This window comes from Sinocyclocheilus anshuiensis, unplaced genomic scaffold (genome assembly GCF_001515605.1).
Source record: "Sinocyclocheilus anshuiensis isolate Anshui unplaced genomic scaffold, SAMN03320099.WGS_v1.1 scaffold207, whole genome shotgun sequence".
Taxonomy (NCBI): Eukaryota; Metazoa; Chordata; class Actinopteri; order Cypriniformes; family Cyprinidae; genus Sinocyclocheilus; species Sinocyclocheilus anshuiensis.
In genome coordinates, this window is record NW_015551045.1 from 1,065,421 (window position 1) to 1,080,137 (window position 14,717).

General features: G+C 42.1%; 1 protein-coding gene across 6 annotated transcripts in view; it reads right to left on the minus strand.

Moving 5' to 3' along the window:
* The window catches only part of LOC107661670 (protein NLRC5-like), a 51,675-nt gene extending 39,007 nt beyond the window's left edge, over positions 1–12,668 (minus strand). For 3 of the 6 annotated variants that reach the window (XM_016451376.1, XM_016451377.1, XM_016451378.1), the window contains exons 1-4: positions 12,321–12,668; positions 10,623–12,239; positions 9,819–10,199; positions 7,717–8,140 (exon numbers count right to left, since the gene is read on the minus strand). In XM_016451376.1, coding sequence (XP_016306862.1) covers positions 7,717–8,140; positions 9,819–10,199; positions 10,623–12,073 — 2,256 coding nt within the window. In that variant the 5' untranslated portion in view covers positions 12,074–12,239; positions 12,321–12,668. Of the gene's footprint in view, positions 1–7,659; positions 8,141–9,818; positions 10,200–10,622; positions 12,240–12,320 lie in introns of those variants that run through there. The other 3 variants (XR_001631130.1, XM_016451379.1, XM_016451375.1) reach the window with 2 other exon arrangements.
* Between the last annotated feature and the right edge of the window lie 2,049 nt (positions 12,669–14,717).

Sequence of the window (14,717 nt, forward strand, 5' to 3'; positions counted from 1 at the left end):
GCGGAACCGTGACTGACTGATTCTGCACCAGAGGAACCGAGCGCTACCGAGAGGCCAATCCTCACGGAGCGTGATGATTTTCCCCTGGAGCAGTCTCGCGATGAGACGCTGAAAAATGCGTTTGAACAAGTCTGCTCCATCGACGTGATTAATGGCTGGAACCCCTTTTGTTCGCTGTGCGCGAGGTCCCGCAAGCCTCCATGGGGTTTTCCCCCTTTGAGCTCCTTTACGGTCGCCAGCCCCGTGGGGTTTTGGACGTCCTGAGAGAGGCTTGGGAGGAGGGAACTTCGGATAGCAAAAACGAAATTCAGCATGTGCTGGACCTGAGAACAAAACTCCACACTTTGGGGCAGCTCTCTATGGAGAATTTGTTACAGGCCCAGAACAAGCAGAGCCGGCTGTATAATCGGGGAACCAGAGTACGCAATTTTGCACCGGGAGATAAAGTGCTTGTATTACTCCCTACCTCTAGCTCTAAATTACTCGCCAAGTGGCAAGGACCCTTTGAGGTCACACGGCGGGTGGGAGATCTCAATTATGAGGTAATTTGGTCGGACAGGAGTGGGGCACGTCAAATCTACCACCTTAATCTCCTTAAAAAATGGAGCGAGGTGGAACCGGTGATGCTGGCGACGGCAGTGAGTGGAGAGGAAGATCTCGGGCCAGAGGAGAGCACTAACATCCAATCCCTCGCTCTGGCCCCAGGGGGAGATCACCTCTCACCCTTCCAGCTCACTAATGTAGCAAAATTGCAAGCCGAGTTTGCGGACGTGTTCTCACCCCTGCCCGGTCGAACGAATCTCATCCAGCACCATATTGAGACGGAGCCGGGCGTGGTGGTACGCAGCCGGCCGTATCGGTTGCCGGAACACAAAAAGAAAGTGGTTCAGGCAGAATTAGAGGCGATGTTGGAGATGGGGGTAGTAGAAGAATCCCACAGCGATTGGGCGAGCCCGATAGTTTTGGTACCTAAAACGGACGGCTCGGTTCGGTTCTGTGTGGATTATCGCAAAGTGAATGCGGTGTCGAAATTCGACGCCTATCCAATGCCGCGGGTTGACGAGTTGCTGGATCGGCTGGGCGCAGCTCGCTTTTATTCGACACTGGACTTAACCAAGGGATATTGGCAGATCCCCTTATCAAAAGAAAGTGGTTCAGTCTGAATTAGAGGCGATGTTAGAGATGGGAGTAGCAGAAGAATCCCACAGCGATTGGGCGAGCCCGATAGTTTTTGTACCTAAAACGGACGGCTCTGTTCGGTTCTGTGTGGATTATCGCAAGGTGAATGCGGTGTCGAAATTCGACGCCTATCCAATGCCGCGGGTTGACAAATTGCTTGATCGGCTGGGTACAGCTCATTTTTATTCGACACTGGACTTAACCAAAGGGTATTGGCAGATCCCCTTATCGCCCCTATCCAAAGAAAAGACAGCCTTCACGACGCCGTTTGGATTACACCAATTTGTTACCCTTCCTTTCGGGTTGTTCGGGGCACCGGCCACTTTTCAGCGGCTCATGGACAGAATCCTCCGGCCGCATGCCGCCTATGCCGCTGCCTATCTAGATGACATCATCATTTACAGTCAGGATTGGCAGCGTCATATGGCACATCTGCGGGCTGTCCTACGAGCGCTGAGAGGGGCCGGGCTGATGGCCAACCCGAAGAAGTGTGCGATTGGGCAGGTGGAGGTCAGGTATCTGGGCTTCCACTTGGGGCATGGACAGGTGCGTCCCCAAATTAGTAAGACGGCGGCAATTGTGACTTGTCCGAGGCCCAAGACCAAAAAGGAGGTGAGGCAGTTCCTGGGACTGGCAGGATATTATAGAAGGTTTATACCTAATTATTCGGACCTTACCGCCAGGTAAAGGCTGCTCTGTGTGGTGGGTCGCTGTTACACTCTCCTGACTTTTCTCTCCCCTTCTTGTTGCAGACAGACGCGTCGGACAGGGGGCTTGGAGCCGTCCTGGCCCAGGAGATAGAGGGTGAGGAACGGCCGGTGCTGTACATCAGTCGGAAGCTCTCTAAGAGAGAGACGATGTACAGCACCATTGAAAAGGAGTGCTTGGCGATCCAGTGGGCTGTTCTCACCCTCTGCTATTATCTCCTGGGACAGGAATTCACCCTCTGTTCGGACCACGCGACCCTGCAGTGGCTCCACCGCATGAAGGATACCAACGCACGGATCACCCGTTGGTATCTGGCATTACAACCCTTTAAATTCAAGGTGATCCACAGGCCAGGTGCACAGATGGCTGTAGCCGACTTTCTCTCCAGAAATTGTATTATATTTCGCGTTAGTGGGGTCGCTTTAACCCACGGAGTTGAAAAACAACCAGCAGCAACGATGAAAATGTTTCCCAATTTTGCGGGAAAACTGTGGACTTGGCAACACTTGCGCAGCGCGCTGTCATGCGGAAGTAAACACAGAGGACATAAAGTAAACGAATATGCGTTTATTTATGAGTGCAGAATCGTGACGAATGTTGATTTAGAGTGACGTAAAAGTCGCATGAATTCCGGTATGATTGTTCACACTGCGGTCGCACTGCAAAATTTCTGACCTGTATCAGATTTAGTACCACATATGGAAGTGGCACAAATCGGAATTGAACAGATCAGATTCCATGTGGTTTGTGCTGTTCACACTGTCATGAAAAAAACTGATCTGAGTCACATGTGAGCAAAAAAAATCGGATTTGGGCCACATTTGCCTGCAGTGTGAAGGTAGCCTTAGTGTCCTCAGTTCTGTGCCTGTTTCTTGGTTCCTGCTCCTTGTTTTTGGATTATTGTTTATTTAATAAATACTGCATTTGGATCCTACTCTCCCTTGCCTCTGAAGTTCACCAATTTAACACTTTTCACAAATGTATCCTTACTGGTTCTAATATATAATTTTTCATACACACTTGTGCATTGAATTGTGTTGTGAATTGAGAATTTTTGTTTGCAATATTAAAAAACTGGTGAAATTTTGCAGCCTAACTGCCCAGCATTCAACACTCCAGCACCATAAAATCAGAGGCTCTTGTCAGTGTGGTTCCAGCAACTCCTAACTAACTCCTTCACCACTTTAAAAAAAGCACGCCTGTAAGAAATGGCCCCAACTAGAGAAAGAACTCAATCAATAGGGATATCCCAACCCAATCTCAAAGATCGGGATCGGGGCCAATTAAGCATTTTTTAACTGATTGGTATCGGCTCTCCTAAGCCTGACTCTTATTTTACATCAGCTGTCATGCTGCTGTCATGCAGTAGGTGGCGGTATGCACTTTTAACTGGGTTTGCCAACCACCATTAAAAGGAAAAGAAGATGCTCAAATGTGCGTGCGTGATGCACGAGAACCAGTGAAGTCCGTTCAAGTGCGTCACACGCATTTGAGGTTTCTGGTTTTCAACTTTAGGCAGATAATCCAAGGCAAATGGGTCCAAAGATGGTACATCCCAACGCTCACAAGGAGAATCATTGGTTAAGACAAACGGGGGTGATTCTCCACCCAGGACATTGAGGCAAATCAGGAATCCCTTTTGACCTTTTCCTCACAGGACTGATAGCCTAACCACTCTCTGAATGGCACAGAGACTGCGTTTAAATGGGCGACGCTAGGCCATTTTTAGGGGGGCCTAAATTTCTACTCAGCCTCCCTAAAATTTTGCGATTAGCTCAATAAACTGTACACGGGTTTGTGATCGCTTCAGTCCCCTTTAAATTTCATATGAAAATGGCGGAAGACTTCGGCTCATCCCCGTCTTTCAGCATGTTCTTCAATCCGCAGACCTTGGCGGCACAGAGCGAGAAACAGAGGACAAGGTGTGTGTTTAACGATAGATTGTTGTAATATCTGCATCTGTGCAGTTCTTTGTCATAAATACAGTTTACAAAATGTCATGGGGGAGCAATCGGTTTCCCATCTACTGTAAAGTTTTTGCTTCGTTCACCACTCATCACACCACAGCTGTTTCCTCCAGTGAAAATGTAGCCCTTAATGAACGCATACAGGTGCATCTCAATAAATTAGAATGTCGTGGAAAAGTTCATTTATTTCAGTAATTCAACTCAAATTGTGAAACTCGTGTATTAAATAAATTCAATGCACACAGACTGAAGTAGTTTAAGTCTTTGGTTCTTTTAATTGTGATGATTTTGGCTCACATTTAACAAAAACCCACCAATTCATACGGTTGACCGAATAAGTTGGTTCCCCATCTACGAGGCGCGGCGGAGGGGGAACCGGGGCTGGCGGATTAATGGGTGAATGAAAAGTGGGCTTCAATTTAGAGACATGAAAGACAGAATGAATTCTCCGGTACGCCGGAGGAGGTTTGAGGCAGACTGCCACTGGGCTAAGAATCTTAGTGACAGTACATGGGCCAATCAATTTTGGGGCTAGTTTATTACAAACGGGGCGGAGAGGAATATTCTTGGAAGAAAGCCACACTTTTTGACCAACGACGTAGACGGGAGGCTTCGACCGGTGGCGATCGGCCTGAGCCTTAGTGCGCTCTCCCACCTGGAGGAGAGTCTCATGGGCTCTTCTCCAAGTGTGACGGCACCTCTGGACGAAGGCGTGAGCAGAGGGGACCGCGACTTCGGATTCCAGGTCAGGAAAAATGGGTGGCTGGTAACCTAAACTACACTCAAATGGCGAGAGACCCGTTGACGACACTGGTAACGAGTTATGAGCGTACTCAACCCATGAGAGTTGCTGGCTCCAGGAGGAGGGATTCTGTGCCACCAAGCATCACAACACTCTCTCGAGGTCCTGGTTGGCCCGCTCAGTTTGGCCGTTGCTCTGAGGATGAAAACCAGAGGACAGACTGACACTCGCCCCCAGTAAATGACAAAACTCTCTCCAAAATTTGGAAACAAATTGGGGTCCCCTGTCGGAAACCACGTCCATCGGGAGGCCATGAATGCGAAAGAAGTGATCAACGACAGTAACCACTGTCTCCTTGGCAGAGGGTAATTTGGGCAAGGGAATGAAATGGGCCGCCTTCGAAAACCGGTCCACTACGGTCAAAACGATCATATTACCCTGGGAGGGCGGGAGGGCAGTGACAAAATCGAGCACGATGTGAGACCAGGGTCTCGAAGGGACAGACAGCGGTTGAAGTAACCGCCCCGGGGGTCGATTGGAAGTCTTACCACGAGCACAAACTGAGCAGTACCATACAGTCATGCACAGAAATGATTAAAGACCGTGACAGACAGTACTTGAGCTAAAGAAAGAGGTTTGTACTAGAAATGCAAACAGTAAAAATTTGTGTTTGTATAGAAAACAGGTGTGTGTGTGTGTGTTTGTGTGTGTGTGTGTGTGTAACGTAGAGGAGCATATTGAGTTTGGCCTTTTTAATCCATTATGCCACATTATGCCACATACGTTTTGCGGTATGGGAGGAAAATACTATATACATATTCATTATATTAATAAATTGTATATTTAATTTGATATTTTAATAGCATCTTAATACATTAAGCCATGTTAAGTGTTTATGTTTTTCTACAGGAGGAAAACGCTTAACGAGAGACTTTGTGCATTGCGTTCATATTCTGCTGTTCTGTAGCCACGGATTTGCGGGTCTTGTCTTTTTCTTGCAGGACCCTGTATGTTATAGTACTAAATTAGTTGTAATCGTTTAATCACCACCACAGCGTCTTGTCTCCATTGGCAACACGCACCATTTGTGTTGATTGCAAGTGACGTCGCAGGTAGCGGAGAGTGCAAGTGGCGATTGCAAGTGACATTGTAATTTAGTTTCTTTTTTCTTGTCTTCACCACCTGGCTACTGTTGTAAAATGTTGAGAGATTCAAACAAAAAATAATAAAAAATAGAACAAAATACAAAATAAAGCCTGCAAGTGACGTCGCTAGCAGAAGCACAAGTGTCTGAGAATGCAAGTCTGAGAATGCACGTCTGAGAGAGCAAGTGCGAGGCTGCAGCCAGACCCTTCTCGGAAGACTTGCATTTGGCTTATTCATTACTCAAATGTTATACCCATCTATGCAATACAGTGGAATACTGCAATAAGTTTAGTATATCACCCTACCCTATTAGTCAAACATTTTTTTTATTTATTTATTATTAGTTTTTATTATTATTCCCTCATTGGGGGCTGAGCCCCCCTAAAATGAAAATCCTAGAATTGCCCCTGTGCGTTTACATATCAAAACTCATCAGTTCATCCCAAAATGATGCAAAGAAGGACTCATAACCAAATATCATTCCATTGCATAATTCTACAGTTTATGTCATATCTGTAACCTACATGTTTGACTATTATGCTTTAATTAAAGATGATTAATGGATAATGTGATGTTTGGTATGTGAGTGAATGGTAATTCATTTATCAAATGTTGATATCAATCAATTCTTGGTAAAACTTATCTTCTCATTGTAGAACTCTGAATTGTACTCTGCAAGAGCGGGACAATTAGGAACAATGTGGCTGAGATGATGACGTGATTTATGTGAGGGGAGGAAAACAAAGCTATGCCCCAACCTAAAGACAATGTCTAATTGGTCAGAAGCTCTTTGAAGAGTTGGTTAAACAGCAGAGTCTAAAACTCATAACACAAACAAATTGTTGTTCTTCTAGACCAGGCATGGGCAAACTTTGTCCTGGAGGGCCACTTTCCTGCAGAGCTTAGCTGCAACCCTGATAAAACTCACCTGCCTGTAGCCTTTTAGTAATCCTGAAGACAATGATTAGCTTGTTCTGGTGTGTTTGATCAGGGTTGGAGCTAAACTCTGCAGGACAACGGCGCTCCAGGACCGAGTTTGCCCATGCCTGTTCTAGACTGTTCTGCAAGTCGGTTCTAGATCTACAATCATGAAGGAACAAGCAATCTAGTCGTACTTTTATTTTCTCTCTTTCTTTTCTTTTCTGTTGAGTGTTTCTTATTCTTATTTTTGCCATGAAGCTGTAGGGTCTGATTCTTTATTTTTTGCCCTCCTCAAACTTCAACCCACCTACGAGACTCTGCTTGATTTTGATTTTGATACGTGATTCTGCTTGAAGTTGACTTTTTTTTCATCAGTCAACGCTCATTGTGGCTGGCTTCCCAAGATGTCACTCCAGACATGAACAGACCTGTAATGAATGAGCACACCAGGGAAACCCCTTTCAGCTTACCACAGGGAATCCCTGCAAAGATGCAACCCACTCTATGCAAGAACAAAACATCTAGATCATAGCTGAACTGGTGCATTTAATATAAAGTTTCATAGCCTCATTAAAAACTCAATGCGATGGTTAAATTAATGATTGATGGTTTGTTCAGATCTAAAGGCGTCCGCACATTTTCAAAGTACACTCAACCACGGATGAGTGCAAAGGGACAAGCTTGACACATGCGCAGTACCACCTACTTGACTCGCTCTGTCTCAGCATTCACCTCGCGCCTGCGCTGTTGAACTTGTGGTCACAAAAATTGGGCTGCACATGAACAGTGTGGGCGGACATCTGCGGAAAATTCTGTTGACTAAAATTGCTTCATGAGGGCAGTGCGCGGACCATCGCGGAATGCGGATGGCCGAAGTATACTTTGGGCTTAAGAAACTGCACTTAAATCGGATCAGGTGTAGTAAACGGTCAGAATGCATCATTCAAAATAGAACCCCTAATCTAACAACACTCATTAACACCTGAAAACATGTTCCAACTTATACAGAAATCATATTTCACAATAACTGTAAGTTTCCAGAGATTCTCTTACCTCAGCTGTGAGATGTAGGGCAGACACTGAAGTAAACTCATCACTTCTCTCTCTTCCTCTGAACTTCCTCTCAGCTCTACTTGTTTCTTCTGTTTGGAGTTTCAACACTTCCAGGAGGACGGAGCTCTTTCTCTGTGAGAGATCTATGATCCAGACATCAGGTGCTGACTGGAAAACTGACTGTAATGTTGGAAGGAAACTCCAACCTGTTTGAGTCTCATAGTTCTTTACATGTGAGCAAAGATCCAGCAGGAAATCAATCTGTTTAATTCTGTCAGTGCTTTCATAAGGAAAAGAGCTGTAGTTGCAGACTGATGATAACAGTTTCAGCATCTGCTTTCCTGTCTGTGTCTCAATCTCGGCTGCTTTAATGAAGAGTCTCAGAACAAACTGTGCTGCAGAAATGCCATTCCAAAGGTAAAACCTGTTACCAAATGAAAAATATGTATAAACAGACATATCACAGAACTCTGACAATGATAAAAACTCTATTTGTGTGTTTGTATGAGGTACCTCAGCTGTGAGATGTAGGGCAGACACTGAAGTAAACTCATCACTTCTCTCTCTTCCTCTGAACATCCTCTCAGCTCTACTGGTTTCTTCTCTGTTTGGAGTTTCAGCACTTCCAGGAGGACAGAGATCTTTCTCTGAGAGAGATCTATGATCCAGACATCAGGTGCTGACTGGAAAACTGACTGTAATGATGGAAGGAAACACCCCCCTTTTTGAGTCTCATAGTTCTTCACATGTGAGTAAAAAATTAGCAGGAAATCACTCCATTCAGTACTGAAAGTCCATCTGTAAGGAAAAAAGCTGTAAATGCAGCCAGATGTTAACAGTTTCAGCATCTGCTCTCCAGTCTGTGTCTCAATCTCTGCTGCTTTAATGAAGAGACTCAGAAGAAGCCTTTTTTGAACACTTTCACTCAGATTAGAGATTCTGTAACAAAATGGAAATGAGAAATGTGAATAAATAGAGATATCACAGAACTTATTATAGCTATTATGTTACTAAATAATGCTAATTAAATTGTAGTGTTTTCTGTTTTCAGCTCACATTGCTGTAGACACTTGAGACCGTGCATCAAATTAGTTATGAAATGTCAATAATGAATTTATCTCTGATAACTGTACAAACATTTAATATTGGAATCAGATACAATATAGATTAAACACTCAACGCAAGCCTTGTTCTTACAAGTTAAAGTTTAGGATTCATGAGACCCAGCATAACAGAATTGCAACAACTGAATAAGGTTATTAAATAATAGGCTGCTGAATTGTTGCCTAGCTGCCTTATCAGGCAATGACTTTTCAGGCAGCATTTGCACACGAAGGCACCTCATGAAATTGACTTCTGAGGCAGCGTAACTGTTTAATGATCTACAACAAAATAGAATGAGCTTTGGTGATAAATAAGCAAATATTTAATTACTATAATACTGACTTCTCGCTAGAAATAACATCAAAAATGCAAAACGTTGCTCAGAAACATACATTTACCTACACACTAACCACCAAACACAACCTTCAGATGCCAGCTTTATTTTTTTTATCTCAACCATCATGGAATGGAACACACAGGATTGTGGGATATCAAAGGCAATGAAGGATACATCTATGCTACCTTCAAAAATCGATCAGATGAAGGCATCTCAGGAGACAGGAAGTGAAGCTTCCTACCTTGGAATACATCCTCCAAAGGCAGCATTTTTCAGCTTTTGGACGCAGCCGCCGAATGAGCTGGCATGAACCAGCAACATAAGATTGTGCACATCAATATATTGGCTCATTTAGAATCGAAGTGACTTTCAGGCATGTCCGAAAGTGAGTTTTGATTGAGTAACTTGTAAATGTGTGCTGGCTCGACCCGCAAACTATTTCAGGCTGATTTGGTGAACTGCTTCATCCAGTTCACTAAAAAGAACCAGTTCAAAAGAATTTGTTCGTGAACCAGACAGTAGTCTGGACCATTTGCCTGAGGCTATGGATTACAGGTAAAAAAGTTGTAAATAATGTTCAGTTTCTTGATATATATATGAATATCAGTGCTTGGGTCTCTGACGGTTAAATCAACAATCAAAAGCATGCAAGTTCAGGTACCTCAGCTGTGAGATGTAGGGCAGACACTGAAGGAAACTCATCACTTCTCTCTCTTCCTCTGAACTTCCTCTCAGCTCTACTGGTTTCTTCTCTGTTTGGAGTTTCAGCACTTCCAGGAGGATTGAGGTCTTTCTCTGTGAGAGATCTATGATCCAGACATCAGGTGCTGACTGGAAAACTGACTGTAATGCTGGAAGGAAACTCCTGCCTGTTTGAGTCTCATAGTTGTTTACATGCGAGTAAAGATCCAGAAGTATATTGAGTGGTTCGTGGTTGTAATTGTATCTCTGATCAAAAAAGCTGCAACAGCATTGAGATGCTTTATGGAAGAATTCTAGAAAGAATGTGGTTTGCTCCAGTGGTTCTTTACAAATATTTAACCTGCAACACAGAAATCTAAAATTATGCCTTGATGATCTACTTTAGAGGTTCAGTACTATGTCTACCATACAATGTTCATTTCTAGGGATATATGGATGTTAAGTGCAGCCCTTCAATAGAGTAACTGACAGATATGACCAAAAAAAAAAAAACAATCTTAAAAATAGACAAAATAGACGCTTTGTATAGTGCCTATACACCACTTAGCTGTTCTAAATTCACTGTAAACCATGACTTCTTGGGGATTATTGCTTTAATATATTATTTAAATGGCAAATTACTTCACTATAAATCACATTTTTCATACTATTTTTAACTTTGTCTTTTTAGCAGTGATGTCAGTCTTTCAGCAGAGTAAAAATCTCTCTAAAGTCACAGCTAAAATAAAAAAACACACACAAAAAAAAAACTCATCTCTATTACCTTATATTTGGTGAGCAGCTGAGCATCATGTTCATTCCCACATCAGCTATGGTACAGTCTTCCAGATTCAGATAAACCTCTTTATCTCTGGATTGAGCGATCACATAAGACAAAGCACAACACTGATGAGGATCAAGATCCACTTCTGGTTCAAGCTGATGGTCCATCTTCTCCAGGAACATTAAGCAGGCTTTAGGAGACTGGAGTTCATACAAGCACTGACACACATAGAGAAGATCAAACTCTTCACTGTCACTCTGAGGCTGGAGAAAAGTGTCCAAAAGTTTCTCAATGAACCAATCAGATGTTTTCTTTGTCTGATCCCCTGGGAAGAGACACTTGAGGAGTCTGATGTTGTGTTCACTCAGAAGTCCACATAAGAAAGGAAGAACATGTCTCATGTGTTTATGCTCTTCAGTCTGACAGAGCTGTAGGACTTTTTCAATTTCATCTGGATGTCCAAGAAGCCACAAAGCTGAAAAGAATTCCTGCATTGTGTTGTGGAGAAACGCACAGTATGTCATTGCAGATGTTGGTGAGTCTCTTATTGTGATCATTTTGAGAAAAGCATGACTAATGTCTGTCCAATCACAGCTAATAACGTTTAGGGTTTTCTGCATAGTTGCATTGAATGCGTTTTCCATCAAGTAATAAACCTGATCTTTGATGTCTTTCAGGTATTTATCTATTTGATTAATTTGTTTCTTCACAGCAGCACGGAAAATGTGGATGTACATCTCTGTAATTGTGTGTGGATGGTCGAATACTGTGCCATTTTTAAATTGCATCAAGTCTACAATCATGGATGCATACAATGGAACATGACTAAGACTGAACAACTCTTGATTTTTCAAAACAACTTCTAGAAGAACAGGATCATGACCCAACATAGTATGGTAGTATGTGCTGATAGACTCTTTACTGAACCCTTGGACATACACTTTCTGTGTTGGCCAGTTGCAGAAAAGTGGATCATATTCCACCTCTGATCTGCATGTTATCACAATCTTGGCATCGGGCAGGAGCTCGTGGTTCATGATCTTCCACAAGATGGAATGTTTTCCAAAATCCGTCACTCCATCCAATATAAGAACAACATTCTCAGAGTTTTCCTCAATATCTTTAAAAACATCCATTCTGTCATTTTCCATGGGTTTTAAATACACATCAAACAAAATAGACTGCAAACTGGCAATATTAGAACTGTGGGCCAAAACACTTTCATCAAAGTAAAACATGTAGTCGATTTCGCTGCCATCTTTCTCTGCCCAAATACGCAACATTTCCTGGACAACTGTAGTCTTTCCTACTCCAGGTTTGCCAATGATGAGGATGTTCTTGTCCTGCCATTTCAGGAGATCCTTAGGTGATAGTGCTTGTTCCTCATTAGGAATGTAAGCTCTCAGCTTCTTGGGTCGTAGCTTTTTGCATTTTTTGTTTTTATTTCGCATTGAGGAGTTTTCACCACAGAGTCTCTCTCTAAAACAAGAGGAATGAAACTGAAGTTTCCTTGTACCTTGTCGTCCAGATATTTACAGCTATGTTCCCTTTGGTCCTTCAGGATACTTTTTGCTTTCATCTTGAGCTGTGTCTGGTAGCCTTTACAGGGCTTTGCACCTATAATAGCAACAAAAGCATTAAAAATTGTATTGGAAATGTGTTAATTTCACCAAAATATTATTTCATTTTTCTACTCACCAAATAAATAGCTGGGCTCTGTATCTTCCACTCTGAAGGAAAAACAGCTGATCCAATAGTGTAAACCAGGATCTAATGTCCTCTTCTTAGTGACATCTAGAATCCTGAGTAATTCATAACTGGCCATTTCACCTTTGTTAATGACCCAATCTAACATACTTCTGGCTTTATCAAACTCTGTCCTCTCAGCTTTGAGAGCATCGACCTCATAGTCATTGAAAACATTCTGCTGATAAAGATTCTCAATGATCAGAGGGAAGTTCTTCATATGAGTCACCAGTTTTTTCCTGGCGTTTCTGAGGTACTCAGTGGCAGATTGCTATGCACACGCCATGCTGCAGGCATTTCAAACCTGAAGACATAAGTTTAAGCATATTAGCATAATACGTTTTCAAACTATTTATTTCATAACTTTATTTCACATTTATTATTTTTACACTATTTCCTGATGTGAACAAAAGAAAAAAAAGCAGAGAAAAAGACAGACTCAATCCATCATACAGAGGTACAAAGAGTAAACATTATGAATAAAGATGCGTATCTGATATATCTGCATGCTTATTCATCATAATACTCGCGAGGACAACTATGTTGTACAAATACGTGCGTTCTTGCCATTGGGCTACTTTTGGTTACAGGGCGTATCTAATCGCATTAATTCATATTCAAACTCATATTCACAACTCGGGTAAATAACACTTCTTTGAAAAAGAAACACTTGTTTCCGATCGCAGCCTGACCAGCCGCAAAGTCGAACAGCACGGTCAATCTAGCCGCCAAGTTATTTCGACGGTGGCGCATGAACTGCCCGCTTGTTAAGTCTGACGTCACGCGTCACCGCTTCTGGGTCCAAACCCTTTCTATCAGATGCAAACTTGTTAAACTGTATAATGATCTGTTGAATGTAATTTGACGCATTACATAGTTACTTTGTTTCGTGTTTTATGGTAATTTTTGTTATATATTTTATATTCTTTACTGTCTTCTTGTTATTCATATTATTTATGCTGTCATCCACAGTTGTATTTAAATGTTAAAGTTTGTTTATATTTGCAATAAAAAAAAAAAAAACCGCTCTATCAGATGCCACAAGAAAACAACAAACGGTGCTAATATACATTCACAATGTGATATAATACTTCCAGAAAGATTTTAATCCTAACCCTTAACTTCATACCGAAATCCCAGATAGCCAGACAATGAAAATATTAATATAAATAAATATAAAAAAAATATTTGTGTCTGGGACGCTGTGAGCACAGAGACTGTAGTGTACACCGTACGTTTTTAAACGTGTAATATGAATAAACAGTGCTCATAAACAGCTGTTGAGATTGTATTCTCAAGTGAAACGAGTTGAGGCTTGGACCCAGAAACAGCATTTCTTAAGTCACCGATTAAGTAAGACCGTCAGAGAACTGACCTGAATCCTGGGGCAAGTTCAAGCTCAAACCGGTGCGCAAAGTTTTGCTACGGTTCCCGGTTTGAACGACATGTTTTCTGAAAACGGAGTGCAACGCTGTGCAACGGGGTTTGAGATACGTTTTCTCTTGTTTGGTGGGTGTGTCAAACTGGACTCTGGCCTATAAACATAATTTCTCACCAAGGAGATACTATATTTGGAATGACAAAGACATCCTTTACAAGCATAAATGTCTATTTTTTGATTACTGGTTTGATAACAATATTATATTAGTTAGCCAGCTCTTAAACAATGATGGCGTTTTAGTAACATAAAAGGAATTTTTTTATCAATTTAAAATATCAGTTAGACCTAAGAAATTTGCAGTTGTAATGGATGCAATCCCTCAAAAGGTTTTGATCCTTCTCAGAAGTGCATCACAGGAGAAAGACCTGAACTTCTTGTAGTGATCAAGAGTAAAATATTTATTGGTAATACAAATATTATACAAAATAGGCTCTCAAATAACTATATTAGAAATATACTTAATAATACTGTTCCAGCTCGCTTTTTCTGGTCTTCTGTATTTGGTGATGTGAATTGGCGTAAAGCTTGGCGAAGCATGGACAAATTCTATATTAATAACAAAGTAAAAGAGGTTTCTTTTAAAATAAGGCATAGACTATATCCAGTAAAACATGTGCTAGAACGCTTTTGTCACGAATCCGGTCCATGGTCTTCCGTCTGCTCGCCACCAGTGGTCGCCTTCTGATTATATTGACTCTTACACTACACAGACTTCCGCATGTCACTACGGACTACATTTCCCATGCTCCATTTCACTGATTACGTTTACACCTGCAGCCAATTACACACACTATAAAAATCAGTCTCAAACAACCATTCAATGCCGAGTATTGTCTGTGTTTATCACTCTCCTAGTGGTGCACTTTATGGAGCCAGTATCCTGTCTGAGTTTAGTCTAGTTCCTAGTT